Source organism: Lithobates pipiens, unplaced genomic scaffold (assembly GCF_037356315.1).
Source record: "Lithobates pipiens isolate NorthernLeopardFrog02 unplaced genomic scaffold, aLitPip1_a1.2 Scaffold_18, whole genome shotgun sequence".
NCBI lineage: Eukaryota > Metazoa > Chordata > Amphibia > Anura > Ranidae > Lithobates > Lithobates pipiens.
The window spans coordinates 620,075,392-620,102,498 of record NW_027507758.1 but is presented as its reverse complement, the minus strand read 5'-3'; the positions used below and the strand labels follow the sequence as shown (position 1 = coordinate 620,102,498).

Here is a 27,107-nt window from a genome sequence, read left to right as displayed (position 1 = left end):
GGAATAAGAAATGTTGGGTTTACAAACGCTTTAAGTGTACCAAACAACTCTCACAAGTTCTACAGGGTAGAATTACTAACACTGGTGCAGCTGTGCATGGTAGCCAAAGCATCTAACATCAGCTTGTTCAAATAAGCTTTGGCAAGAATACCTGGAAGCTGGTTTCTACGCAGAGTTGCACCAGATTTTGCACTCTCCAGTTTTAGTAAATAACCCCCTATATGCCTATCGTTCTCGAGAAAGGCATTCAAGGCTTTTCACTGCTCCTTGGGCCACAATCTCTGATCTATACACACACTTCCTTCAGGGTGCCGAGTCAGTGAAGTGTACCACAAGAAACATAGGAATCTCACAGTGTAGCATCTTCAAACCATATTTTATTCAAATGAAAAGTAAAATACTCAAACAGATGCTATTAGTATAAAACTGAGGCTATTCCACTGCTGAGCCTGCAGCCATTACCGCTAGACACACTTTTATTCAAAGATCAGCTGCTCTGCGTGTGTTAGGAACTCCTGATCTCTGTCGCTACAGCTTTTTCACCCAGGACTGTCGCTCCGTCCCTACGCGTTTCATTGCCGTTGTCATCGGTGAAATAACCTATTATATACGCATTTGAGTTCCACACTATCAGAAGTGTTGTTCTTATCCTCCTGTGCCCAGGATGAACGTGATATGTCATGGGTAGGGATTAGCTGCTGATCTGGACTGAATTTTGCTTGTTTGGACGTGTGGCAGAACTAAATGAGTGTTTTTTCGAGTTGAATGTCCATAATTACTACCACTGCTAAATGAGACTGCTTCCCCCAGGCTCCATCATTCCCCCCCAGCCAATTCATTTTTCTGTCAAGATTCCCCAAATCTATTCCATTTATACAGTATCCATTGGATAATCACATTGTATACATTTTGGGAATGGCCTTGTGCTTTTTTTTCTTCTACTTTATGTGAGCGTCCCCCTTAAAAACCATCCCCTCTGTAAGATCTCTAACATGTGAAAAGTTCCTATTTCCATGGATATAATTCCCCACACTTAAAACGGGAACAGGGCTTCTCACTTCTGTGAGATTTCTCATATTAGACAAGTTCTATTTTCCATGGATAACATTTCCCACACTGTATGTGGCACATTTGATGTATACTAACACTTGACTTCTGTTAAAAAAAAGATTTTTCACACTCAGGGCAGGAGTACCTCTTCTACAGTGTGGGATCTTTGATGTCTAACAAGGTCTGATTTCTGTGCAAAACATTTCTCACACTGAGGACAGGAATACTTCACCCCTGCATGAATCCGCCGATGCCTCTGAAGACTGGACGTGTCTCCAAAACATTTCCCGCACTCAGGGCAGGAGTACGGCTTCTCCCCCGTGTGACTTCTTTGATGTTTAACCAGGTCTGATTTTTGTGAGAAACATTTCCCGCACTCAGGACAGGAATGTGTCTTCTGCATGTGAGATCTCTGATGTATGTAAAGATGGGACACCTGTGAAAAACTTTTCTCACAAACAGAACAAGAATACAGTTTCTCGGCCGTGTGGGATATTTGGTGTATACCAAGGTCTGAGTTCTCTGTACTACATTCCCCAAGCTCAGGGCAGGGATTGGGCTTTTCCTCTCTATGAGTTCTCTGATGTGAGACAAGTTTTGATTTCCGTGGATAGCATTTTCCACATTCAGAGCAGGAATACGGCTTCTCACCTGTGTGAGATCTCTGATGTATAACAAGGTCTGATTTCTGTGAAAAAGATTTCTCACACTCAGGACATGAATACGGTTTCTCCCCCCTGTGAGATCTTCGATGCCTCACAAGGTCTGATTTCTGTGAAAAACGTTTCCCACACTCAGAACAGTAATACGGTCTCTCCCCTGTGTGAATCCTCTGATGTCTGTAAAGACTGGATGTCTCTGAAAAACATTTCCCACACTCAGGACAGGAATACGGCTTCTCCCCGGTATGAGATCTTTGATGTATCTGAAGGTCTGATTTCTGTGCAAAACATTTCCCACAATCGTTGCATAAATATGGCTTCTCCCCTGTATGAGATCTGTGATGTATTTGAAGGTCTGATTTTTGTGAGAAACATTTCCCGCACTCAGAGCAGGAATGTGGCTTTGCGTCTGTGTGAGATCTTTGATGTCTAGCAAGTTCTGATTCCTGTGAAAAACATTTTCTGCATTTATTACAGAAATAAAGTTTCTCCTCAGTGTGTGATGCTTGATGCGTAACAAAGTCTAATTCCTGTGTAAAGCATTTCCCGCATTCAGGACAGGAATAAGGCTTCTCCCCCGTGTGAGATCTCTGATGTTGGACAAGCTTGGATTTTCGTGGATAAGATTTGTCACAGTCAGGGCAAGAAAAAGGCTTCTCACCTGTGTGAGATCTTTGATGTATAATAAGGTCTGATTTTTGGGAAAAACTGTTTCCGCACTCAGGACAAGAATACGGCTTCTCCCTTCTGTGAGATTTTTGATGTCTAACAAGGTCCGATTTCTGCGAAAAACTGTTTCCACATTCTGAACAGAAATACGGCTTCTCCCCCGTGTGAATCCTCCGATGTCTGTAAAGACTGGACTTTTCTGAAAAACATTTCTTGCACTCAGAGCAGGAATACGGCTTCTCCCCTGTGTGAGATCTTTGATGTATAACAAGACCTGATTTCCGTGTAAAACTTTTACTACACTCGTGACAGGAAAACAGCTTCTGCCCCTTGTGAGACATCTGATGATTGTGAAGATGGGACAATTGTAAAAAACATTTCCCACATTCAGAGCAGGAATACGGCTTTTCCCCTCTGTGAGATCTTTGATGTCTAACAAGGTCTGATTTCTGTGAAAAGCATTTTCCGCACTCAGGACAGGAATACGGCTTCTCCCCCGTGTGAATTCTCTGATGTCTATAAAGATTGCACTTCTCTGAAAAACATTTCCCGCAGTCAGAACATGAATGAAGCTTCTCACCCATATGAGATCGCTGATGTACAGTAAGACTTGATTCAGAGCTAAAACGTTCTTCACATTCAGGACAGGAAAATTCTTCCTCCCCATGAATTCCGGCACCATGTTCAGAGTCAGAGGGATTTGATGGTCTATCCACACTGTGAAGTCCACCATCCATAGCTGAGCTCGTTGTCTTTTCTCCTGCACAGTTTCTTGAGATTTCCTCATCTTCCACTTTACAGTTTAGAGATAAAGTGAGATGATCCTTTGAGGGTTCCTCAATGGCGTGTCCTGGAAAAATAGAAAGACATGATCAATAGATACAAAAAGGTTTGTTCACCTAAATCAATATTCCATCTGGATCGAGTATATTTGAGGCAGCAGATGTTCTCTGTGGATGTTCCAACCAGCTAGGACCCTTCTCCCTTCAGTCCAAGCGCCTTTGGCCCTTCTACAAGATCTCTTTTAAATTTAACCCCTTCCCGCCGAGCGTATGCAGATGTGCGTACTCGGCTTCCGGGGGTTATGCCGTACCGTTTTTCACAGCGGGCGATCGGCTATCCAGCCATAACAAGTGATACGGCTAAAAGCCGCTCGGTTGTTATGCCGGAGGAGCGGGAGGGGACGTCCCCTCTCCCGCCGCTCTTACCAGTGCTCCCGTTCAATTGGGAGCACCGATGCACGATCGGATGCCTCCGGCTGCTGGGCAGGGACTGGAATGAAGACGTGAGCGGCTTCACTCCAGTCTCCTAATAGTAAGCACGGAAGCGACGTCATGACGTCACTTCCCGTTTACTCGGCTGCCAATGGCGCCGGTTTAAAAAAAATATACCGTATATACTCGAGTATAGGCCGACCCGAATATAAGCCGAGGCCCCCAATTTACCCCCAAAAAAACTGGCAAACTTATTGACTCGTGTATAAGCCGAGGGTGAGACATGCCTGTCCATCCCTGTGTGTGTCCGTCCATCCCTGTGTGTCCGTCCATCCCTGTGTGTCCGTCCATCCCTGTGTGTCCGTCCATCCATCCCTGTGTGTGTGTGTGTCCATCCATCCATCCATCCCTGTGTGTGTGTGTCTCCATCCATCCATCCCTGTGTGTGTGTGTCTCCATCCATCCATCCCTGTGTGTGTGTGTCTCCATCCATCCATCCATCCCTGTGTGTGTGTGTATCCATCCGTGTGTGTGTGTGTGTGTGTCCAGCCTACCTGTGTCCCGAGCCTTTGTCCCGAGCCTCCGTCCCGTGCCTTGCCTCCTTGCCTCCGTCCCGTGCCGTGCCTTGCCGCCGTGCCTTGCCTCCGTCCCGTCCCGTGCCGTGCCTTGCCTTGCCTCCGTCCCGTCCCGTGCCGTGCCTTGCCTTGCCTCCGTCCCGTGCCCTCTTCGTCGGCGCCTCGGCGGCCATTGTAAAATTCAAAAGCTGCGCCGCCGCCTTCGCCTGTGATAGGCGGAACACTGAATTTCCCAGCAGCCTGTGTTCCGCCTATCACGGACATCGTATCATCCTCGTCCGTAGTACGAGGATGATACGATGTCCGTGATAGGCGGAACACAGGCTGCTGGGAAATTCAGTGTTCCGCCTATCACAGGCGAAGGCGGAGCCGGAGGCGCGGCTTTTGAATTATAGAATGGCCGCTGTCTGTCTGCTCGACACGCTGATCGAGCGGGCAGACAGCGATGACTCGAGTATAAGCCGAGGGGGGCACTTTCAGCCTCAAAAAAGAGGCTGAAAATCTCGGCTTATACTCGAGTATATACGGTACAGTATTCAGAATCGCCGTTTTTGGTGATCTGAATACATTGAAGTTTAAAGGAGTGATCGGGGGTCTTTTAGACATCCCCCCATTCCTCCATAAAGAGTACCTGGCACCATCTATTACTGTCACAAGGGATGTTTACATTCCTTGTGACAGCAATAAAAGTGATCAAAAATTTTATTTTTTTTAAAAAACAATTTACTAATTTTAAAATAAATTAAAAAAAATATATATATTTTTTTTAAAGCGCCCGCTGTCCCCACCAGCTCACGAAGCAAAGAAAACGCATACGGAAGTTGCGCCCGCATATGTAAACAGTGTTCAAATCACACATGTTGGGCAGGGACTGGAATGAAGACGCAAGCGGCTTCATTCCAGTCTCCTAATAGTAAACACGGAAGCGACGTCATGACGTCACTTCCCGTTTACTCGGCTGCCAATGGCGCCGGTTTTAAAAAAAATATACAGTATTCAGAATCGCCGTTTTTGGTGATCTGAATACATTGAAGTTTAACCCCCGATCCCTCCATAAAGAGTACCTGTCACCACCTATTACTGTCACAAGGGATGTTTACATTTCTTGTGACAGCAATAAAAATGATCAAATTTTTGTTTTTTTTAAACAAATTTATTAATTTTAAAATAATTGTTTTTTTTTTTTTAAACGCCCGCCGCCACCCCGCGAAGCTAAGAAAACGCATACGGAAGTCACGCCCGCATATGTAAACGGTGTTCAAATCACACATGTGAGGTATCGCAGCGATCATCAGAGCGAGAGCAATAACTCTTGCACTAGACCTCCTCTGTAACTCTAACCTGGTAACCATAAAAAAATTTAAAGCATCGCCTTTTGAGATTTTTAGGTACCGTAGTTTGTCGTCATTCCACGAGTGCGTGCAATTATAAAGTGTGACATGTTTGGTATCTATTTACTCTGCTAGAAAAATATATATAATGTTTGGGGGTTCCAAGTAATTTTCTAGCAAAAAATATGGATTTAAATGCCAAATATAGGCTTAGTCATGAAAGGGTTAAGCGGCTTTGTCAGAAGAGCAGGAATCAATGAGGACTTGGAGGTACACGCTCTTTATACATAACCACAAGCCTAGACAGTGGGTCACGTGGTCTCTGACAATCCAAAAGGTTCAAAGCTTAGAGCATCAGAGCCTTTAGCATAAAGCAAGAAGGGCGTTTTCAGGAGTGATTTTTGCTGAAAAGATTTGTTTCAGTTTTGTATGTTTCTCCGTAATTTTAATCCTAACAAGACTGTAAATACAGATTTAGGTTACCCTTCAGCTACAAGTTTGCTCGGAGACAAGGGGACCAAGGCACACTGTGTTTTATTACGGAAAGAGAAAATGGAAAATATGGCGAGGGGATCCAATATGCTAGGGCACCTCATCCCACAATAGTACCCCTATTTATTCACAAAAACAAGGAAAGTAAATAAAAAAAACACACAGACACATTTTAATAACCCCTTCATTACCCACCTGTCGACCGTTCACCGTAAATATATTGTGAGCAGGTGGCAGGTGCAGTCTTGGCAATGTGGGGTGCGCATGCACGTGCCCCCTGCTGACCCGGGCTGTGATTAGGCACAGCATGAGTTAGCCAGCAGATTTCAGCTGAAACCTACTAATCGGCTGCATCCAATTACAGAACAGAGTTCTGTGTTTACAAATGCACAGAAAACAGCGATTTGGCTGTTTTTTCTCCCTGGAAAGCAGGGAGAAAAAAACAGGCAGGTGTCTGAGTAAAAGCAGCACACATTAAACGTTGTTAGGCACACAGTTAACCCCTTGATTGCCCCTTAATGTTAACCCCTCCCCATCCAGTGTCCTTAGTACAGTGTACAGTATAATATCTGATCTCTGTATTAGTATGACTAGAGACATCAGTGTCAGTTAGTGACTCTCCCAGCCAGTGTCTGTTAGCACCAGATTTCCCACCACACTATCACAATCCCAGCATAAATCACTGATCACCGCTATAACAGTATAGCGGGGGGGTCAGCAATCAGTAGATCATGGGCAGGCGACTGCCATCCAAGATCATCATAGTGCAGCGCAAATGGCTACTTGTAAAGTTGGAGCTGTAGGGAGCTGTCAGGGCTGGGCTCAGCCCTTCCTTCTCTGAGCTGGCCGCTCACTTGTCGGCTAATTTCCAGCTCCTATCTCTCCACTGTTACTCAGCTGTTGATGATAACCTGCTCATCAGTCCTGCCTGCTTAAACCGTCCAGTGCAGAGGGTCTCTGCCTTCACCTTGGTCAACATCGCAGAAACTATCTCCTGCGATCCTGTTCAAGACTTGCTTTGCTGACATCCCTTCTGGCTCCAGATCCTGCTTGCTGTTCCACTACATTGATCCCTGACTTCTGGCTTGGTTGACTATCCATTCCGGTTACTGAACTTTGGCTATGTTTTGACTATGTTTGTTTTTATATTGTTCTTTTATTATTAAACAAGTGTGATTTAACTGTACTTCTGTCTCGGCCTGATTTCATGGTTTCTGACAGGAGCAAAATCTGCATAATCTGATGCCTCCTCTGTAATGCTGGCTCTTGTCCCATGTGGAGTGATACCAACTGCCCTCCACCACTTATCCCGGCTAGTGGTCTCCAGAGCGGTGCCGGCAGCAGGAAAGAGATCTTCAAGTTAGTGTAAAGCAACACACCGGGCATAATAGTATAGGGCTGCTTTCACACTGATGTGCTGCGGTTGAACCACACTGTGGGTGCAGTGTACCACCGGGTTTGCTGCGTTTAGCCATAGACTTCTATTAAATCCTGCAGGTTTAGTGCACTTAGCCATAGACTTCTATTATATCCTGTGGGTTTGGTGCATTTTCTGAATGTAGGAGTTTTGGTGAGCTTTCAGAAAGTGCTCACCTGCAGGATATAATAGAAGTCTATGCCTAACTGCAGCTACCCCAGGAACGTCACAGATGCACTGCGCTGCACCCGCGGTGTGGGTAAACCGTATCTCTATGGTCATATCCACATCCGGTCAATAAAATCACCCGAGTGAGATTCTGGCTATGTTTCCATTCAGTCGAAGGGCCCAGTAGCTGTCATTCGCAGCGAGTGATGGGATTGGACACATTGCCAATTTTCTTGCAGCGTGTCAACAAGGGTCATTTATTGTTAACTACTTACCGCCCGCCACATAACAGAATGACGTGCGCAAAGTGGTTAAGTTATCCTGACTGGACGTCGTATGACATCCAGCAGTATAAGCCACGATCGTGAGTCAGTCCGACACAGTGCATCACTGATCTCGGCAAAGAGCCTCTGACGTAAGCTCTTTACCATGTGATCAGATGTGTCCTATCACAGCTGATCACATGGTAAACAGGAAGAGCCACGTATCGGCTTTTCCTCCAGTCGCGCTGACAGACGCGATTAAAGGAGAGTCGATCGGCTGCTCTCCTGATACGGGGGGTCTGCGCTGATTGATTAAGAGTGCAGGCCCCCTGGTAATGCCCACCCACCCAGGGCCACCAGGGTTGTCAATCAGTGCCCAGCAGTAATGCCTGCCAGTATCTCCTCATCAGTGCTGCCAATCAGAGCCATCAGTGCCACCTATGAGTGTCCATCAGTGCCCAGTGCCGCATATCAGCGCTGCACATTTGTGCCTCGTTACTTGTGCCCATGAGTGCCACCTTATCAGTGCCGCCTCATCAGTGAAGGAGAAAACGTACTTATTTACAAAATTTTATAACAGAAACAAAGAAAAACTTTGTGGATCTGCATCGCATGACATCATACGTGGTTATAGTTATACATCATGGGATCTTTTTTAAATAAAAGACTTCTCAAAAAGTGGGTGTGCATGTTTATTCACTTAACATTAGGGGTACTCATTGGAGGGCCAATCTCTGGGGCCTACCGTAATTTTTAAAGGGGGTTTCCAGATTCTGGCAAGCCCCCCCACCTGCAGACTCCCTTATCATCAGGCCAGCGCTGTGGAGAAGAGGCCAGTGTTCTTAAAAAAAACAAGGTCCCCACACCAGTTTTTTTTTTTTTTTTTTTTTTTTTTTATGGTCCCTCTTAAAATTTATAGAAGATCTTAGAGGCCAGACAATAATGACTCGCTGGTTGTTAGAACACTCAGTGAGCAGTAACAGAGCAGAGATAGGGGAAGAATATATTATGGCTCACCTGTGCTGATCTCTGTAAGAGTGTCCTCCTCTTTGAATGTCTTCATCATTCCAGCCTCCTCCATAGACTGCTCATCATCCCCCACATACGTCTCTTCTTCTTCACCCTCAACTTTCACGTTCATCAGATCTTCACCCTAAACCAACAGAATAGCAGAAAATATAATCTGTAAAATAGAAGTATTTATGATGTGAGATCACATAGAAAATATAATTTTGTAGAGTCCACACATTGTCTCCACATGTTAAAGTGTTCAATCACTTTACGTTCCAGACCCTCAACTCCACCTACCTGATGATGGTGGGGGATGGTGTGATCTTCCGGTGTAGAATTCCAGGAAAACAGAGGACGGGAACAACTCTCTCGAGGATTTCTGTAGCTGGACGTCTCCACCCTGGTGTCCTGGTACAGATCTTTGTGTCCTTTTAGAGACTCTGATGCCTCCATCACATCATCCTCATCATCCTCCTCTTTTACTTTAATCTCAACCTCATCCATCAGGTCTCCACTCTGAATAAACATAAATTACATCAGTTGTAACAATACAGATAATGTACAGATCCTAATGATACTATCAGTGATTGTTCCTCATCTACCTGATGATGGTGAGGGATGGTGTGATCTTCCTGTGTGGAATCCCGGGAATACAGAGGACGGGGACATCTCTCTGGTGGGTTCCCATTACTGGATCCATCTGTAGGAAACACACACACTGACTGAATACATTGCTTCTATGTGTTTATCAGATGATGGGGGATCTAGGTGGAGCCTCCGTACTGCTCTCTCCTTTACAATAAAGTCTCCTCTTACCCGGTGATGTGAGGGGCGGCTGATTGTCCATCATGACGTCCTTGTAGAGATCCTTGTGTCCTTCTAAATACTCCCACTCCTCCATGGAGAAATAGACAGTGACATCCTGACACCTTATAGGAACCTGACACACACAATGATACAGTCACCATCCAGACACATCCCTTGTCTGTTACTGGATAATGTCCCAGAATTCCCGGCACCGCTCACCTCTCCTGTCAGCAGCTCCATCATCTTCTTGGTGACTTCTAGAATCTTCTGCATGTTGTGTCTCTCAGGTTTTAGGGAGTCACATGGAGGCACTGTGATGGTCATATGATCACCTGACTTCACAAGAGGAAAACTCTGTATTTAACAAAAGCAATAATATTATTGTCAAATTTTCTAAATCCTCCTCACCTCTCTGGTCATGTCTGCGTTTTCTTAATAGAGATAAAGCAATGTTATGTGACCTCCCAGAATCCTCCTCACCTCTCCGGTCAACAGGTAGATGATCTCCAGGGTGAGGTTTAGTATCCTCTTAGTCATGTGACTCTGGTCCTCCTCCATCCTCCTTGGTGTGGTCATGCGATCTATGCAGGTTTTCCTGTAGACAGAATTATTTGGGCTGTATTGGTTGTACAATATTAGGATGGGAATGTAAGAGATTAATAGGTGGGCTATCTCCAGTGGGAATTGGCACATGTGTAGTTGCTGCTAGAGCTGCAACTAGCGATTAATTTGTCTGTCGACTAATCTATCGATTATTTTTTCGATTAGTCAACGACTATACGATTATTTTTTTTATTTTTATTTTTTTAATGAATCTAGTGTTTTTTTGTATTGTATTGTAGAGTATTGTATTGGCTGGCAGAGTATTGTATGGCAGAGTATTGTATTGGCTGGCAGAGTATTGTATGGCAGAGTATTGCATGGCAGAGTATTGCATGGCAGAGTATTGCATGGCAGAGTATTGCGTTGGCTGGCAGAGTATTGTATGGCAGAGTATTGCATTGGCTGGCAGAGTATTGTATTCCAGAGTATTGCATTGGCTGGCAGAGTATTGTATTGCAGAGTATTGCATTGGCTGCAGAGTATTGTATGGCAGAGTATTGCATTGGCTGGCAGAGTATTGTATGGCAGAGTATTGTATGGCAGAGTATTGCATGGGAGAGTATTGCATGGGAGAGTATTGCATGGGAGAGTATTGCATGGGAGAGTATTGCATGGGAGAGTATTGCATTGTATGGCAGAGTATTGCATTGGCTGGCAGAGTATTGTAGGGCAGAGTATTGTAGGGCAGAGTATTGTAGGGCAGAGTATTGGCGGGCAGAGTATTGTAGGGCAGAGTATTGGCGGGCAGAGTATTGCATTGGCTGGCAGAGTATTGTATTGCAGAGTATTGCATTGGCTGGCAGAGTATTGTAGGGCAGAGTATTGTATTGCAGAGTATTGCATTGGCTGGCAGAGTATTGTATTGCAGATTATTGCATTGGCTGGCAGAGTATTGTATTGCAGAGTATTGCATTGGCTGGCAGAGTATCGGGCTGGGTATGGAGGGATGGCTGCTTCCATCCGACCTCTCCCCTCCACTGCACAGATCAGTACAGAGAGGGGAGAGAGAAACTGGCGTCATGTCATGACGCCAGTTTGTTTACAAGTGATCGCTCCATCGGAGCGATCACATTGTAAACGCCTGGGTGTAGAAAGATGGCCGCCGCTTCGGAGCTAGGCCGAAGCCGCGGCCTCTCCTAAGGCCAAGACCGCGGAGCACTCCGCAGATCGTGGCATGTGCGCTCAGATCACGGATCGGTGACGATCCGTTGCACCCCTAGGGACGGCGGCACGGAGGGGGGAGAAGAAAGGGGGGTCGGCGGGACGGAGGGCAGCGGTAAATACTAAGCACTGCCCCCACTGTGACGCATCGACGACCTGCACGCACGTCGACGTATTTTCTTAGTCGACGCGTCGTGGCAGCTCTAATTGCTGCTTCCTTCCATTGTCCCAATTTATAAATGGCTGTTGCTTGGTAAACATCACAGAGATAATTGGTTATAGACCAGTACTTCCTGCCACTGCTAACTGGACCAGAAACATCAGATTGGAGGAATGTGATATATTACAGTATAAAGAGGAGTTTGCAGGAAGTAAACACAGAATTGGACCACATACTGTTGCTGTATTTCATCCAGACCTGAAACAGAGACTATTAGGCAAATGTTCCTGTATTCTAATAGTTTAAATATTGTAGCTTCAGGGTATATATCTGAAGTCTGGTGACAGAAGAGTCTCTGTCCTTCTTTTATCATCTCACATGTACGGTGCCAAACTGCTAGATCTGTACTACTGTATGTGTGCAGTCAGTACCAGGACAAGGTGAAGCAGTGCCCAGGCGAAGATGGCAAACTGTGCTCCCCCAGCACCCCATGCCCCCTTTACCCGGGGAGAGGACCAGTAGGGGCAAGGACCAAAATGTTTGTAGCACTCAATTACCAGTGATGAAAAGTTAAAAATCTGTGAACAAATATTGGGCAAATATTGGGCTAACATTGGCAAAGGAAAAAATGTTCTTGAGTCAGCGGTCTCACTTAAAGGAAAAACAAGTGTGTCTGCATTGGCAGTGACACCAAAAAAAAAAAAGAAGTGGTGTGACTGGTGTCACTGGAAGGAATAAATGGCACAGGGTTGGCTGTGTCACTAGAAGAAAATGTCCTAGAGTTGGTGGTGTCACTGGAAGGAAAAAATGTCCCCGCAATGGTGATGTCACTGCAAAGAAAAATATCCCTGTGTCAGTGACATCACCGGATGAAACACCACTATAAAGCTCTTCCTCCACCCCCTAGTACAGCGCTCTTTGCTCAACCACAACCCCCCCCCCCCCCTCTCACTACATAGTCCACCCTTCCTTTTTGTACAGAGCATTCCCTCCACCAGTACATAGGGCCATTTTCTCCTCCCTCTGCCCCAGTACATAAAGATCCGTCACCCCCCTCTCTCCCCACATTTCTCGGGGGCTCCACTCCTCCCCTTCTCGCAAGTACACAAAGCTCTCTCCCCCCTCCTCCCTCTCTCTCTCTCCAGTACGCAGATCCCCCCCTCTCCCTCTCCTCACCAGTACGCAGATCCCCCCCTTCTCCCTCTCTCACCAGTACACAGATCCCCCTTCTCCCTCTCTCACCAGTACACAGATCCCCCCTTCTCCCTCTCTCACCAGTACACAGATCCCCCCCTTCTCCCTCTCTCACCAGTACACAGATCCCCCCCCTTCTCCCTCTCTCACCAGTACACAGATCCCCCCCTTCTCCCTCTCTCACCAGTACACAGATCCCCCCCTTCTCCCTCTCTCACCAGTACACAGATCCCCCCCCTTCTCCCTCTCTCACCAGTACACAGATCCCCCCCCCCTTCTCCCTCTCTCACCAGTACACAGATCCCCCCTTCTCCCTCTCTCACCAGTACACAGATCCCCCCCCCCCCCTCACCAGTACACAGATCCCCCCTTCTCCCTCCCTCACCAGTGAATGAGACTGGAAGATACGGAGGACGACGACATGGGATGGAGGAGGATGACGTTCGACTGGAGGAAGAGGACGACGACGTGCGACTGGAGGAAGAGGACGACGACGTGCGACTGGAGGAAGAGGACGACGACGTGCGACTGGAGGAAGAGGACGACGACGTGCGACTGGAGGAAGAGGACGACGACGTGCGACTGGAGGAAGAGGACGACGACGTGCGACTGGAGGCAGAGGACGATGACGTGCGACTGGAGCAAGATGGGACTGTAAGAGGAGGGAGGACGTGGGATGGAGGAAGATGGGACTGGAAGAAGAGGGGGACGTGGGATGGAGGAAGATGGGACTGGAAGAGGAGGGGGACGTGGGATGGAGGAAGATGGAACTGGAAGAGGAGGGGGGCATGGGATGGAGAAAGATGGAACTGGAAGAGGAGGCGGACATGGGATGGAGGAAGATGGGACTGGAAGAGGAGGGGGACGTGGGATGGGGAAGATGGGACTGGAAGAGGAGGGGGACATGGGATGGAGGAGGAGGCGGTTCCGACTCTGCAACCTGTCACCGATGCAGAGCTACACCTGACAAGCAGCCCTATGCTCTTGCAGTTCACTAGCCTAGCCACATGCTCCTTAATTAGTCACAGCCTTGTAGATTGTAGTGGAAGAGTCCCTTCCAGTCCCTGGGGCTGGATCAGAAGGGAAGGTGGAGATTGGGTGAGAGAAAGAGCTAGGAACACACCGCTCAAAGCCACCTGTGAGGATCTGATAAGCTGCAGAAGTGATGAGTAAGCACGTCTGTGTGAAACGGGTCCACTGAGCACCTTTGTTGGATTCATGTTTTTGATGTTCGCTTGATTTTATGGACCTTCAATAAATTCATTTGATTTTACTTCTGGATGTGCCGCCATTTTTCTTTGTTTCCATGGTGGAGATTGGCTTGCAGAGGTTAGCAAAGATAGCTGGGTACAGGTGGGGGCTTTTGGGATACAGAGGAGAGGAGAGAGGGGGGTTTGTCATACAAGAGGAGCAGACAGGGGGTTTGTGGTACAGGAGGTGAGTGAGGGGTTAGGGTACAGAGGTGAGTGAGGGGTTAGGGTACAGATGTGAGCAGAGAAGGGGGGGTTTGGGGTACAGAGGTGAGCAGAGAGGGGGGTTGGATACAGAGGTGTGCAGAGGGGGGGGGAGCTTGGAGTATAGAGGTGAGTGGGGGTTTCAGGGTACAGGATGTGAGGGGGTGGTTTGCAGTACAGAAGTGAACAGAGAGGGGAGGTTTAAAGTACAGAGGTGTACAGAGAGGGGGTGTGGACTGCAGAGGTGAGCAGAGATGGGGGTTGGGGTGTGGAGGTGAGCACCCCAAAGTGGAGGTTCACATTTTTGTTTAATGGGTTTCCCTACCCACAGAAACACAGCCCCCCCCATTTTCTTTAAAAATCACAATACACTGAAAACACGCTGCATTTGTTAATTAAAGTGGTTGTAAACCCTATTCATGGAATTTGACCTAGGCACATATATCTGTCATGTTTACTTATGCCAGAGAACAGTTCGCAGAAGGACTGGCGCATCTGCTAATGCCTAGTGGAATCAAAGATTGGCACATGTCATTCTCCAGAGTCTATGTTAAAAAAAATTATATATAATGTTTGGGGGGTTCTGAGTAATTTTCTAGCAAAAAATACAGATTTTAACATGTAAATGTCACTTGGTCTTGAAGTAGTTAAAGGAGTTGGGACATTTTTAAGCACCACTTTAAGCATTTAAAAAACCTACGTTAGCCCTTGTACACGCGGTCGGACATTCCGACAACAAAATCCGTTGGATTTTTTGCGACGGATTTTGTCTGAAACTGGTGTTGCATACACAGTCGGACAAAGTTACCGGAAAACCCGATCGTTCATAACAATCGTTCGTTCGTTGCGACGGGACTACGTTGCGGCTAGTAGCCAATAGCTTTGGTCTCGTAATTTGATCTGAGCAAGCGTGGCACTTTGTCCGATCGGAATTCTCTACAAACCATCGGACAAAGATCATGTTGTCGGAAAATTTTATATACAGCTCTCAAACTTTGTTGGTCGATCATTCTGACAGAAAAAGTCCGATGTAACCCACACACGGTCGGATTATCCGACAAAGCGGTCCGATCGGACATTTTCCGTCGGAATGTCCGACTGTGTGTACAAGGGCTTAGACTTACCGGTAATGGTATTTCTATGAACCTTCCAGTACGGCACACATGAGAGATGAGGGCTCCTCCCTACAGGAAACACAATCACTTGACAGCTTTGTTATAAGTCCCCTCCCTTCCCCTTGATCCTCGGTATGTAATAAAGTAATCCTGAACTGGTTCACAAGGAGCATTGCTCTACATAGGTACTTACCACCTAGCGTTTAGCTTATCTTTCCCTCCAAATAGGGTGGGAAGTAGGCCTGCCGTCCTGGAAGGTTCGTAGAAATACCGTTACCGGTAAGTCTAACGTAGGTTTTCTCCTATCACCTTCCAGGACGGCACACCTGAGAGGATAATCAAGTAACCCCAGGCCTACCTTCAGGGTGGGACCACAGCTTGTAGGACTTTCCGACCGAAAGCCAAGTCTTGCTGTGACAACACTTCCACACAGTAGTGCTTTAGGAACGTATCCTGGCTGGACCAGGTGGCCGCACTGTGGATTTGTTCCCAGGAGGCCCCTGCTTTCTCAGCCCAGGACATTGCTAGTGACCTGGTTGAAAGAGCTTTAACTTTTTCTGGTGCTGGAACTCCAGAACTCTCATATGCTACAGAGATAGCATCTCTGATCCATCTAGAAACTGAGGCTTTAGAAGCCTGAAGCCTCTTCCTAGACCCAGCGTATAGAAGTAGCAGGTGACTGGACCTCCTAAAACTCTTTGTTCTTTCTAGATAGGGAAGGAGACATCTTCTTACATCTAGACAATGAAATTTCTTTTCTCTCTCTTTTTGTTGGTTTATCACAGAAGGACGGCAATATTATGTCTTGCGTCCTACGAAATAAAGATGCTACCTTTGGTAGATATAAGGAATCTGCCCTAAGGGTGACCCTATCTGGCTGTACCAATAGGAAAGATTCCTTAATGGACAGACCTTGCAGGTCACTGACCCTCCTGGCCACAGTAACGGATAACTTTTCAAAAATGATCATTTTAAGGTTAGAAACTTAAAGGGAACCTCTTCTATAGGTTCAAAAGGGTGTTTAGATAACGCCTCTAATACCCTCGTTGGGTCCCATGGAGGGAAACTACTTTTGGCGACAGGAGGAATCCTTTCCCTGGCCAACAGAAAACGTTTGATGAGGTTTTCTTTTGCCAACCTTATATCGAGGTAGACCTAGAGGGCCGCTATCTGAACCCAAAGGGTGCTGACCGCTAGGCCTAAGTCTACTCCTTCCTGGAGAAACTCCAGGATAACTGGAACAGTGGTGGAGGTTATCTGCCTTTCTTTACCCAAAGAACAGAAGGTCTTCCACACTTTAGAATAAACCTTTTAAGTCACTGGTTTTCTACCCATGAAGAGGGTATTTATTACTCTCTCTGAGCAGTCCTTGCTCTTTAGGATCTAGCACTCACTAACCAGGCAGTCAGAACATCTGCTCCTTCCATGTGCATGGAAAATAAGGTCTGGAATAAAAGTGAGAATTATATAATATCACAGATATACAGGCCATAAACCTTGTATTTCTGAAGGGTAGCGTGCTCAAGCTTTATATGGAATACAAAAACAGGAAGACACACCCAGTCTTCACTGTTGCATTTTCTGATGTACAGTCACCTGTAGAACAGAGAAGACACAAACAAACGTAAAATGTTGTGTATTAAGATACCATCATATAAAACCTAAAGCGTAAGTAAACCCATCCACACAACAATTACATTTCTGGCAGATGACGGAAATGTGACAGTCCCATTGGTTGTGCTTTCAACCAAACTGTCAAATCAGCCAATAGCTGGTGTCTTAACTAATCACATGTGCTGCATCATTGCAGTTATAGATTAAACAGAGGCCAAGATGGCAGCTTCCTTGCCGGAAAACGACAGGTGGGTTTACTTCCACTAAGCATAGAGAAAGGACACAAACTTCAAATGTGTGCTTCTGATGCTCAACAAGGTAAGGTCATATATCTAACAGAAAGGACACTACCAAATGCAAATGTGGTGTTTTTCTGAGCAACCAATATGAAAAATAGAGAAGAACACAGACACTTTTCACTGGTTGTGTTTTTCTGATGTACCGCAAACTAAGGTAATAGATGCCAGACAGAAGGCCAAGAACCAGTACGGTGTTTATTCCTGATACTGAACTCCGCATGGCCATATAACCAACAGAAATTATACTAACACCTGGAGTACATTCCTGATGATCAAGAAAATGCAGTTGCATACCAGCCCAGTATTATAACAGACAAGACACCTGCGACCTACAGTTGTGCACTGCTCGTGCCGGACCACGTGCAGTCATAACCAGCAGAGTGACACTAATGCCGCGTACACACGATCAGACTATCTGGCGGACTTAGTTTGGCGGACAAACCGCCGTAAAGTCCGCCGGACTGCCCGAACGATCCGGACCTGCCCACACACGTGACTTTTCCGGCGGACATAGTCCGCCGGATTATCTGCCGTACTTTTGAAATGAATGGACTTGCCCACACACACACGGAGGAAAGTCCATTCATTTTGAGCGCGGCTCCAAGTAGCCGGGACCAGCGAAGGAAGCGTCGCTGGCCCCATCACCTGGTAAGCCCCCCCGCCCGCAGACCCCGACAACCAATGGCCAGTCGGGTTGTCGGGAAGAGGCCCTTGTCCTCATCAACATGGGGACAAGGTGCTTTGGGGTGGGGGGACACCCCCCCATGTTGAGGGCACGCAGCCTGGTATGGCTCAGGAGGGGGGGCGCTCGTACGTCCCCACCCCCTTTCCTGACTGGCCGGGTTGCGTGCTCAGATAAGGGTCTGATATGGACCTAGGAGGGGACCCCCATGCCGTTTTTTGGCGTAGGGCTTCCCCTTTAACTCCATACCAGGTGACGGGGTCAGCAACGCTTCCTTCGCTGGTCCCAGCTACCTGGAGCCGCGCTCAAAATGAACGGACTTTTCTCCATGCGGGAAAATGCAATATTTTTTACATTTTGCTATAATAAATCTCCCCCAAAAATATATAAAAAAACATTTTTGTTATCTAGTCTACAACTCTTAATTCCGAACTTAAAAATCAAACACTGGCTAACCAAAGGTGTTACTGCAGTTACTGCATTACAAATAGGACCAGCTACGAAAACCTTTAGGGCATTACAATTGGAATTCGGATTACAACCGGACGACATTTTTACTTACAATCAAGTCTCCCACTTACTTTCGACCACCTTAATCAGCCTCAGAACCCGGGTAATTAATATGTGTTTGATTTTAAAGGGGGGAGGTGGCAACAATAATCTCATCTCCATTGAGAAGGTGACACATCTCCAACATGAAGAGAATTTTTCCGGCCCTGTTAAGTGGGGAAAATGTTCTGCCCCTGAAGGGGTTAATCTAGGTTTCCACACTATATATGTGTGTATCATCATCTGCTCAAGATAAAAGACATCACAGTGACTATGGAGGAAGAGGACGGACATGACGGGGGGTTACTGGGTGTAAATAGAAAATAAGATCTTATTACCTCCTCTACTGCCACTTCCAGCAATGTCTCCTCTCTACTTCCTCCCGACTCACCTCTCACCTGGAACTTCCTGTCTGTAAGTGACATCACTTCCTGCCGCTACCTGACATCACTTCCTGTCTGTAGTTCATTGAATTTTCCAGTCTGAATATAAATGAGATCATCGCCTTGTGGAGCTCCGAGGAACTTCAAATGGAAGTAAACCCTTCCAAACAACTTTGACCTACAGGTAAGCCTAGATTAAGGCTTACCTGTAGGTCCAAGTAATATCTCCTAAACCTATATGGTTTAGGAGATATTTGCCCGAAAATGGGCACCGCTGTCTACGGCGCATGCGCACTAAATGCGGCAAGTCCAAGAATGGATTTGCCAAATTTGTCGACTCCCGTGCGCATGCGCGGGAGTGACGTCATCGCGGCCTCGCCGTATGACAGCGGCGGAGCTGCGAGGCGCGACTCCCGTGCGCATGCGCGGGAGTGACGTCATCGCGGCTTCGCCGCTGTCATTGGTCGGAGCTGCGAGACGCCACCAGCAAGATGGACGCGGCGGACTACAGGGATCAGCGGTGACTTCGCTGGCTCCTGTGTCAGGTAAGTGACACATAATGAGCTACTATGCGATGCATAGTAGTCCATTATGCTTTACCTTTGCAGGGAAAAAAAGAGGAAGTAAACCCATCAGGGTTTACTTCCTCTTTAAGTCTCCAATACAATGTTGGCAGCATTGAGCTTCTTTCTGACTGTGAACCAGTGGCGGTGCGTCCATAAAGGGCACAGGAGCGCCAACCTCTCCTGTCACTCTCTAATCACCATAGATAGATTCATGCATTGCCCCCCTAAAAAAAAAAATTTGAGCTCCAGCCACCACTGCAGTGATCGTATAACAGTATATATAACTAGAAAAGCTACAATTTCTGGGGAAATTGTGTGAAGTGTTCTTGCCTCCACCTACTGGAGTGGGTGGAGTAACAGGGTGGACTTGCTTGAGTAACTGCTGTGTGGTTGGAGTGGTAATTTTTTTTTTAAATGATGTTATTTTTCATGCAGCGGCGCTTTGCGGGCAGTTTTAACCCTTTTTGGGCTTCTAGCAGGGGTTAAAACTGCCCTAAAACTATGATAAAGAGCCGCTTAAAAATTATGCCACTTTACCACCGACGCCCGCACCGCCCCAGTGTGAAAGGGGGCTAAGGTGACCAGATTTTTAAAATGAAATCCATGGACATTTTTTTTTATTGGCAAATGGTAAACTATTTTATAAGCTTATTTTCCTCAAATGATATATGCAGTGTATGTGTTTATGGAATAATTGTATCATATATATGTTATTTCTAACATTTTGTCCATAACAAAAGATTAAAAAAAAGAAAAAGATACTGCTTAGAATTTATTGAGATATGACTACCAAATGTTATGAAGATAAGACAGAGAAAATACAGTGCATAGTTCAGGAGTGCACTACATAAAGAATGCAGGGCTCAGCTGTGCCCATCTATGCAGCCTGACCAGTGCCCATCTATGCAGCCTCACCAGTGCCCATCTATGCAGCCTCACTAGTGCCCAGGAATGCAAGCAGCCTCACCAGTGCCCAGGAATTCAGCCTCACCGATGCCCATCTATGCAGCCTCAACGGTGCCCTGCAATGAAGCCTCACCAATGACCAGGAATGCAGCCTTACCTGTGCCCAGCAATCCACCCCCGACCCCCAGCACATCTCTGTACCCACTCCACCTCCAACCCCCAGCACATCTCCGTACCCACTCCACCTCCAACCCCCCAGCACATCTCCGTACCCACTCCACCCCCAACAAATCTCTGTACCCACTCCACCCCCAACCCCCAGCACATCTCTGTACCCACTCCACCCCCAACAAATCTCTGTACCCACTCCACCCCCAACCCCCAGCACATCTCTGTACCCACTCCACCCCCAACCCCCAGAACATTTCCGTACCCACTCCACCCCCAACAAATCTCTGTACCCACTCCACCCCAACCCCCAGAACATCTCCGTACCCACTCCACCTCCAACCCCCAGCACATCTGTGTACCCACTCCACCTCCAACCCCCAGCACATCTCTGTAACCACTCCACCTCCAACCCCCAGCACATCTCTGTACCCACTCCACCCCCAACAAATCTCTGTACCCACTCCACCTCCAACCCCCAGCACATCTCATCTGGTCACCCTAATATATAAGCATATACTAGAAGAAAGGCAGAAGGAAAGTGTGATCAGGTAAGTACCACCACCAACCACCAATGCTGAGCTGGGGTTAGGGTTGACACCTCATCCCATTAAACCTGAACACATATTAATTACACAGGTTCTGTGGCTGATTAAGGTGGAAATTATACTTGGTGCCTTATCTGTATTTAATTAGCCTCAGAACCCGTGTAACTCAAAGGTGTTTGGGTTTAAAGGGATGAGGTGGCAACTCTAGCTGGGGTTACATGTTGGTGTTGATTTACCAGGCAAATAGACTGTGCAAAGTGCAGTTGTAATCTGCAAGTGCAGTTGATCAAGAGCTTAGCAAATGAGGTAAAGCTTCACTTTGCAAAGAATGCCCAATCACTTGCAAGGAAAAAAAAAACCCACAGTATTTTTGCTTGCACATGATTGGATGATGGAGGTCAGCAGAGCTTCTGCTCATTTACTAAGCTCTGGAGAAACTGCTCTTGCAGAGTGCACAGTGTATTTGCCTTAAGTAAATCAACCTCATTGTTTTTACTGAAACCAGCAATGGGACTTTTCTCAATGACACCAACAATAAGGTTTTTTTATGTCACTGACACCAACAATGGGATTTATTTTATCCAACTGACACCAATGATGGGTTCTATTTTATGTCACTGACACCAATGATGGGACTTTTTTATTATACTAACTACAGACTGGGTGGCGGGCACACCCTAAAAATGCATTTACATTCAAGATGGTGCTGCTGTAAGACCAACATACAGCACAAAATAGATTATAGCGCACACATACAAAAATGACATTTAAAACCTGTAAATCGTTTTAACCACTTCCGGACCGCTGCACGCCGATGTACGTCCCTATTTTGGGGATGGATATCGTTGTTATGGCAGCAGCTAGCTGCCATAACCCCGGTATCCCCGTGTTCGGCCCGTGGTCTGGTACAAAATAAAAGTGGTCTCTGCAGCGGATTCGCAGCGAGATCACTTTTATCGGAGGCGGGAGAGGGCTCCCCTGCCACAATCCGGTGCCCTCCGCCGCTTACCGCAGCCGTCGGCAGCGGCGGAGGCGATCGCGTCTGTCCACTGGGCTGACATGGAGACGAGTGAGGGGAAGATGGCCCCCCCCAAACGTTTGTATGACACCGCAGGGCGGAAGTGACGTCAAAACGTCACTTCTGCCCATAGGTCTTAAAGGACCATCTTTTTTTTTTAAAAGACAACATTTTTTTTTATTATTATTGCATTTTAGTGTAAATATGAGATCTCATATTTAAGAGATCCTGTCATGTTTTTTTTTCTATTACAAGGGAGGTTTACATTCCTTGTAATAGGAATAAAAGTGACACATTTATTTTTTATTTTTAAACAGTGTAAAAATAAAAAAGTAAACGTTACATAAATAAGAAAAAAAAAGAAAAAACTTTAGACGCACCCCGTCCCGCCGAGCTCGCGTGCAGAAGCGAACGCATACGTGAGAAAACAGTGTTCAAAGCACACATGTGAGGTATCACCGCATTCAGTAGAGTGAGAGCAATAATTCTAACCCTAGAACTCCTCTGTAACTCAAAACATGCAACCTTTAGACTTTTTTAAATGTCGCCTATGGAGATTTTTAAGGGTAAAAGTTTGTCGCCATTCCGTGAGTGGGCACAATTTTGAAGCGTGACATGTTGGGTATCAATTTACTCGGCATGACATTATTTTTCAAAATATAAAAACATTGGGCTAAGTTCACTGTTGTCTTATTTTTTTAATTTAAAAAAGTGTATTTTTTTAAAAAAAAAGTGGGCTTGTAAGACCGCTGTGCAAATACAGTGTGGCAGAAAGTATTGCAACGACTGCCATTTTATTCTCTAGGATGTTAGATAAAAAAAATGTATAATGTTTGGGGGTTCTAAGTAATTTTCTAGCAAAAAAAAAACAGTTTTTAACTTGTAAACACCACATCTAAAAAAAGAGGCCTGGTCTTAAAGTGGTTAAAATACCTGAACATATTAAAAAATAACGGAATTTTCTATCAAATACTTACCGTAATTTTCCTTTCCTGATGGACTCCATGGCAGCCTACGTGTGGGTTAACCCCGTCTCCTCTTCAATGCTATAGGACCCCATTCCCATAAGTTTGAGCTCACAGCGAGAGACTCCATTCCGTAACTAGCCAACTCTTGACCGATGGGTGGGAACTCTGTCTGCCATGGAGTCCATCAGGAAAGGAAAATTACGGTAAGTATTCGAAAGAACATTTTTCGTTTTCCTGACAGACTTCATAGCAACCTACGTGTGGGAAATAACTAGCCAAACAACACGGGCGGGTAAGAACTAAACTTTTAATTTGCCCCGTCAACCGACATGATTCTTAGACCAACGTTTACAGATGATAAGGATGCAGGTTCTATGCGCTAATGAGACATGAAAGTATTAATGGAGGACCGCGAGGCCGCTGTTTGGGTGACATCTGGAGCCACGTGTCGGGTCATGTCAGTCACCATGCCCCTGGTTGAATATGCCATCACCGCCTCTGGAGGAGCCAACCCCTTAGCCTTATAAGCCTGCTGGTGTCAGGGCTGGGCTCAGCCCTTCCTTCTCAAAGCTGGCCACTCAGCTGTCGGCTAATTGCCAGCTCCTATCTCTCCACAGTGACTCACCTGTTGATGATATCCTGCTCATCAGTCCTGCCTATGTAAGCCATCCAGTCCAGATGATCTCTGCCCTCACCTTGGTCACATCTCTAGAGACGCTCTCCTGTGTTCCTGTTAAAGACTTGCTTGGCTGACATTCCTTCTGGCTCCAGATCCTCCCTGATGTTTTGACTTGTTTGACTATCCGTTCCGGTTCCTGAACTCTGGCTATATTTTGACTACGTTTACTATGTTTACCTTTTTCTTTTTTAAACAAGTGTGATTTAACTGTACTTCTGTATCGGTCTGATTCATGGTTTCTGACAGCTGGATGGTTTGGACGATCCAGGCTGCAATCGTTCTGGTTGAAGCCCGTTTCCCCTTGTTACTCCCAGAGTGTAGGATAAACAGATGATCCAAGCATCTAAAGGAGGAAGTAGCTTGCAGGTATTGCTTCAGTATTTCCCCTACATCCAGTGGGTGAGCCTCCGCAGTCCCTGGGGCCCTGAATGTCAATTTCTTGATTCTCATGGAAGACTGACGTGACTTTAGGATTTGAGATGGACATAGGGATGAGGACCACCCAGTCCAGAAAGAAAGTCAGGAATGGTTCTTTATGACCGAAGGTCCCGATCTCAGAGACCCTCTTGCAGCGGCAGCCCATGCATTGTGGGCACACGGGCACTGCCCCCCCGACACCTCCGCCGCCCTCCTTATTCATGTGCTCTGCCTCTTTCAGGATGCTGGACACATGAAATACTATGGCGGACATAGACAGTGGGTGTGTATTTTGAAGCACATTATTAGAGCCAGAGGCTCTAATAAGCTTCAAAATAGGGTGGGCTGGGGGCGCAGAGCACTGCATCCCGATCCCACCCTGTTGTGTGACATAGCGAATGAATTTTCACTATTTTCACATTAATGTTCCTCCCTGCCACTCAGGAGGCAGGTCAGTGAGACCTGTCTCCCGATTGGCCAAAGCATTAGGCGATCCTATTGGATGCCTAACGCTTTGGCAGAAGAGGAGACACGGTGGAGTAAGCCATTGGAGGAGGCAAGCGGACACAGGCCTGTCACTGCCTTCAGAGGAGGAGAGCCCCACCACTCCAGGAGAGGAGCAGAGCCCTGCCACATGAGCAGTACCAGCCACGGGGGGGGTTGGTTAAAGTGACAGACGGGGGAAGCGCCTGGCTGCATATGATGGGCACAGTGGCTTTATTTAGTGGGCACAGTGGCTGCACATGATGGGCACAGTGGCTGCACATGATGGGCACAGTGGCTGCTTATGATGGGCACAGTGGCTATATTTGGTGGGCACAGTGGCTGCATATGATGGTCACAGATGGGCACAGTGGCTGCATATGATGGGCATAGTGGCTGCATATGATGGCACAGTGGCTGCATTTGATGGGCAAAGTGGCTGAATTTGATAGGCACAGTGAGGCTGCAATTGTTTTGTTTTTTTAAAGTATTTTTCAGTCTGTTTGGCCCCCCCACCCCAGCCGCCACTGCCCTCTTGGCCAATGTGATTTACCATGTGGCAACTGGCATCCTAGCAACTGATGATGCCATTGGTTGCTAGGATGCCAATGGCAGGCTTTCACACTGTCCTTGGTTGGTAGGATGCAGATGAACTTTTTGTGTGCATTTTTTGTGGGGCCTCTTTTATAATCCATACCAGACCTTCATCTATGATCAGGGTCTGGTATGGATAAAGAAAGTGATCTATTAATAGAGAGAAGCTGACCAGGGAATGTCATTTAGCAGCCAGCAATTTAAATATGTATTTTTTTATTTTGTAAATGTCACCTTTTTGGTTTACATCATACATTTGCCACTTCACAGGCAGCTTTGAGACATCTCCCAAGCATGTTATTTATAGAAATTATGGATTTTTTATATTTTACTTCAGGCATTAATAAAAGATCTTCTTCCCAATGGATGGATTTTTGTATTAGTACATGAAGTATAGTCACATTATAACTACGGTTGAAAAAAATCTATCCAGTTCTATCCAGTTCCACTTTTATGTGTGTGATTTTTATTCCCCAACAAATCCCATAGCCCTAAATATTCTACTTCCTGAAGAAGACATCTAAAGGTTTTTGAAGTTGTCAGCACTCTCAGTTAGTACCACTTCCTGGGGGAGGGAGTGCCATATTTTTACTGCTCTAGGAGGAAAAAACCCTTTCTTCAATCTAAGTATTTTCTTCTAACCTCAAATTGTGGCCATGCGTCCTCTTCGAGGACCTTAAAGAAAACAGTTTATCACAGTTACGGAGTCACCTTTGATATATTTGTACATTGTAATCATATCCTCTCTAATGCCACATACACATGACCAGACTTTCTGGCAGAAAAGGTCCAACGGTCTTCCCGGAGTTCCGACGGCGTTCCGATCGAACGGACCTGCCCACACACGAACGGACCAAAGTCTGTTCGTTTTGAACGTGATGACGTACGACAGGACTAGAAAAGGAAGTTCAATAGCCAGTAGCCAATAGCTGCCCTTGCGTCGTATTTGGTCCATCAGACCAGCATACAGATGAACGGTTTTCCCGATAGAAATTGATTCCGTCTGACAGATTTGAAACATGTTCTATTTCTAGGTCCGTCCGAATTTTTTAAGAAAAAAGTCAGATGAAGCCCACACACGATCGTAATATATCCGACGGAATGATTCCGTCGGTCCTTTTCTGCCGGAAAGTCCGGTCGTGTGTACGCGGCATTAGGCGTCTCTTCTCCAGAGTGGAAAAGCACAATCTGTGTCATCGGTGCTCAAACGCTGAACTCCTCCATCCCCCTTATTCGTTTTGTTGTCCTTCGCTGAACTCTTTTTAATTAAAAAAAACTTCTTTCTTGAGGATATATGCAGGAATATGCAGTTCAGTTTTGAGGACCAAAACTGAACTGCATATTCAAGATAATGGGGAACCAAAAATGATTGATTTACCTCTGGAATTATGTCCTTTTTACTAAGTGAGTGTAGTCTGCTCGCCTTCGATTGCTAAGTCTGTGATCTACAACAAACTGCATATCCCTTTTCATCACTGATTCTCCCAGGGGAGGCTTTCCTAATGTGTATTTCTGGCACTCAGGTGCATAACTTTACATTTCTCCATATTGAACCTCATCTGCCATGTATCTGCCCAAACTTCCCATTTTGTCAGGGCCTTCCTATAAGGATGCTACATGTTGTGCCAAAGTTATATCCTGACATAATTTGGTATCGTCAGCAAACGCTGCAATTGAGCTCTCGATTCTAACCTCTATATCCGTAATAAACAAATTAAACAGCATTGGCCACATGATAGAACCCTGGGGACCACTATTCAGAAATAGGGGCAATTATTACTACTCTCTGGACCTGTTCATATAACCAGTTTCCTATCCATGTACGGCACATACAAATCCATCAACTCCAACAAACCTTATTTTTTTAGATTAAACAGAACTTCCACA

General features: G+C 46.2%; 1 protein-coding gene across 2 annotated transcripts; it reads right to left on the bottom strand.

Moving 5' to 3' along the window:
- Window positions 1–357: 357 nt before the first annotated feature.
- On the bottom strand, window positions 358–18,888 carry LOC143989413 (uncharacterized). Of its 2 annotated transcripts, XM_077489530.1 has the most exons (7): window positions 18,829–18,888; window positions 10,140–10,254; window positions 9,669–10,013; window positions 9,455–9,552; window positions 9,150–9,368; window positions 8,859–8,994; window positions 358–3,231 (listed from the first exon to the last, which is right to left on the bottom strand). In XM_077489530.1, the coding sequence occupies exons 3-7, from the start codon at window positions 9,751–9,753 to the stop codon at window positions 1,181–1,183; spliced, it is 2,589 nt and encodes an 862-aa protein (XP_077345656.1). In that variant the 5' UTR covers window positions 9,754–10,013; window positions 10,140–10,254; window positions 18,829–18,888; the 3' UTR covers window positions 358–1,180. The 2 variants fall into 2 exon arrangements, with proteins under 2 accessions (XP_077345656.1, XP_077345655.1); XM_077489529.1 differs by lacking the exon at window positions 18,829–18,888 and having other exon boundaries at window positions 10,140–12,297.
- Between the last annotated feature and the right edge of the window lie 8,219 nt (window positions 18,889–27,107).

Bases quoted from the DNA above. Each gene is read 5' to 3' on its own strand.
- LOC143989413 (XM_077489530.1), bottom strand. From the start codon at position 9,753: ATGGAGGAGTGGGAGTATTTAGAAGGACACAAGGATCTCTACAAGGAC. The intron at 9,553-9,668 runs GTAAGAGGAGAC...TGTTTCCTACAG, and splicing joins GCCGCCCCTCACATCACCGG to ATGGATCCAGTAATGGGAAC. The intron at 8,995-9,149 runs GTAGGTGGAGTT...CTGTTGGTTTAG, and splicing joins CCATCCCCCACCATCATCAG to GGTGAAGATCTGATGAACGT.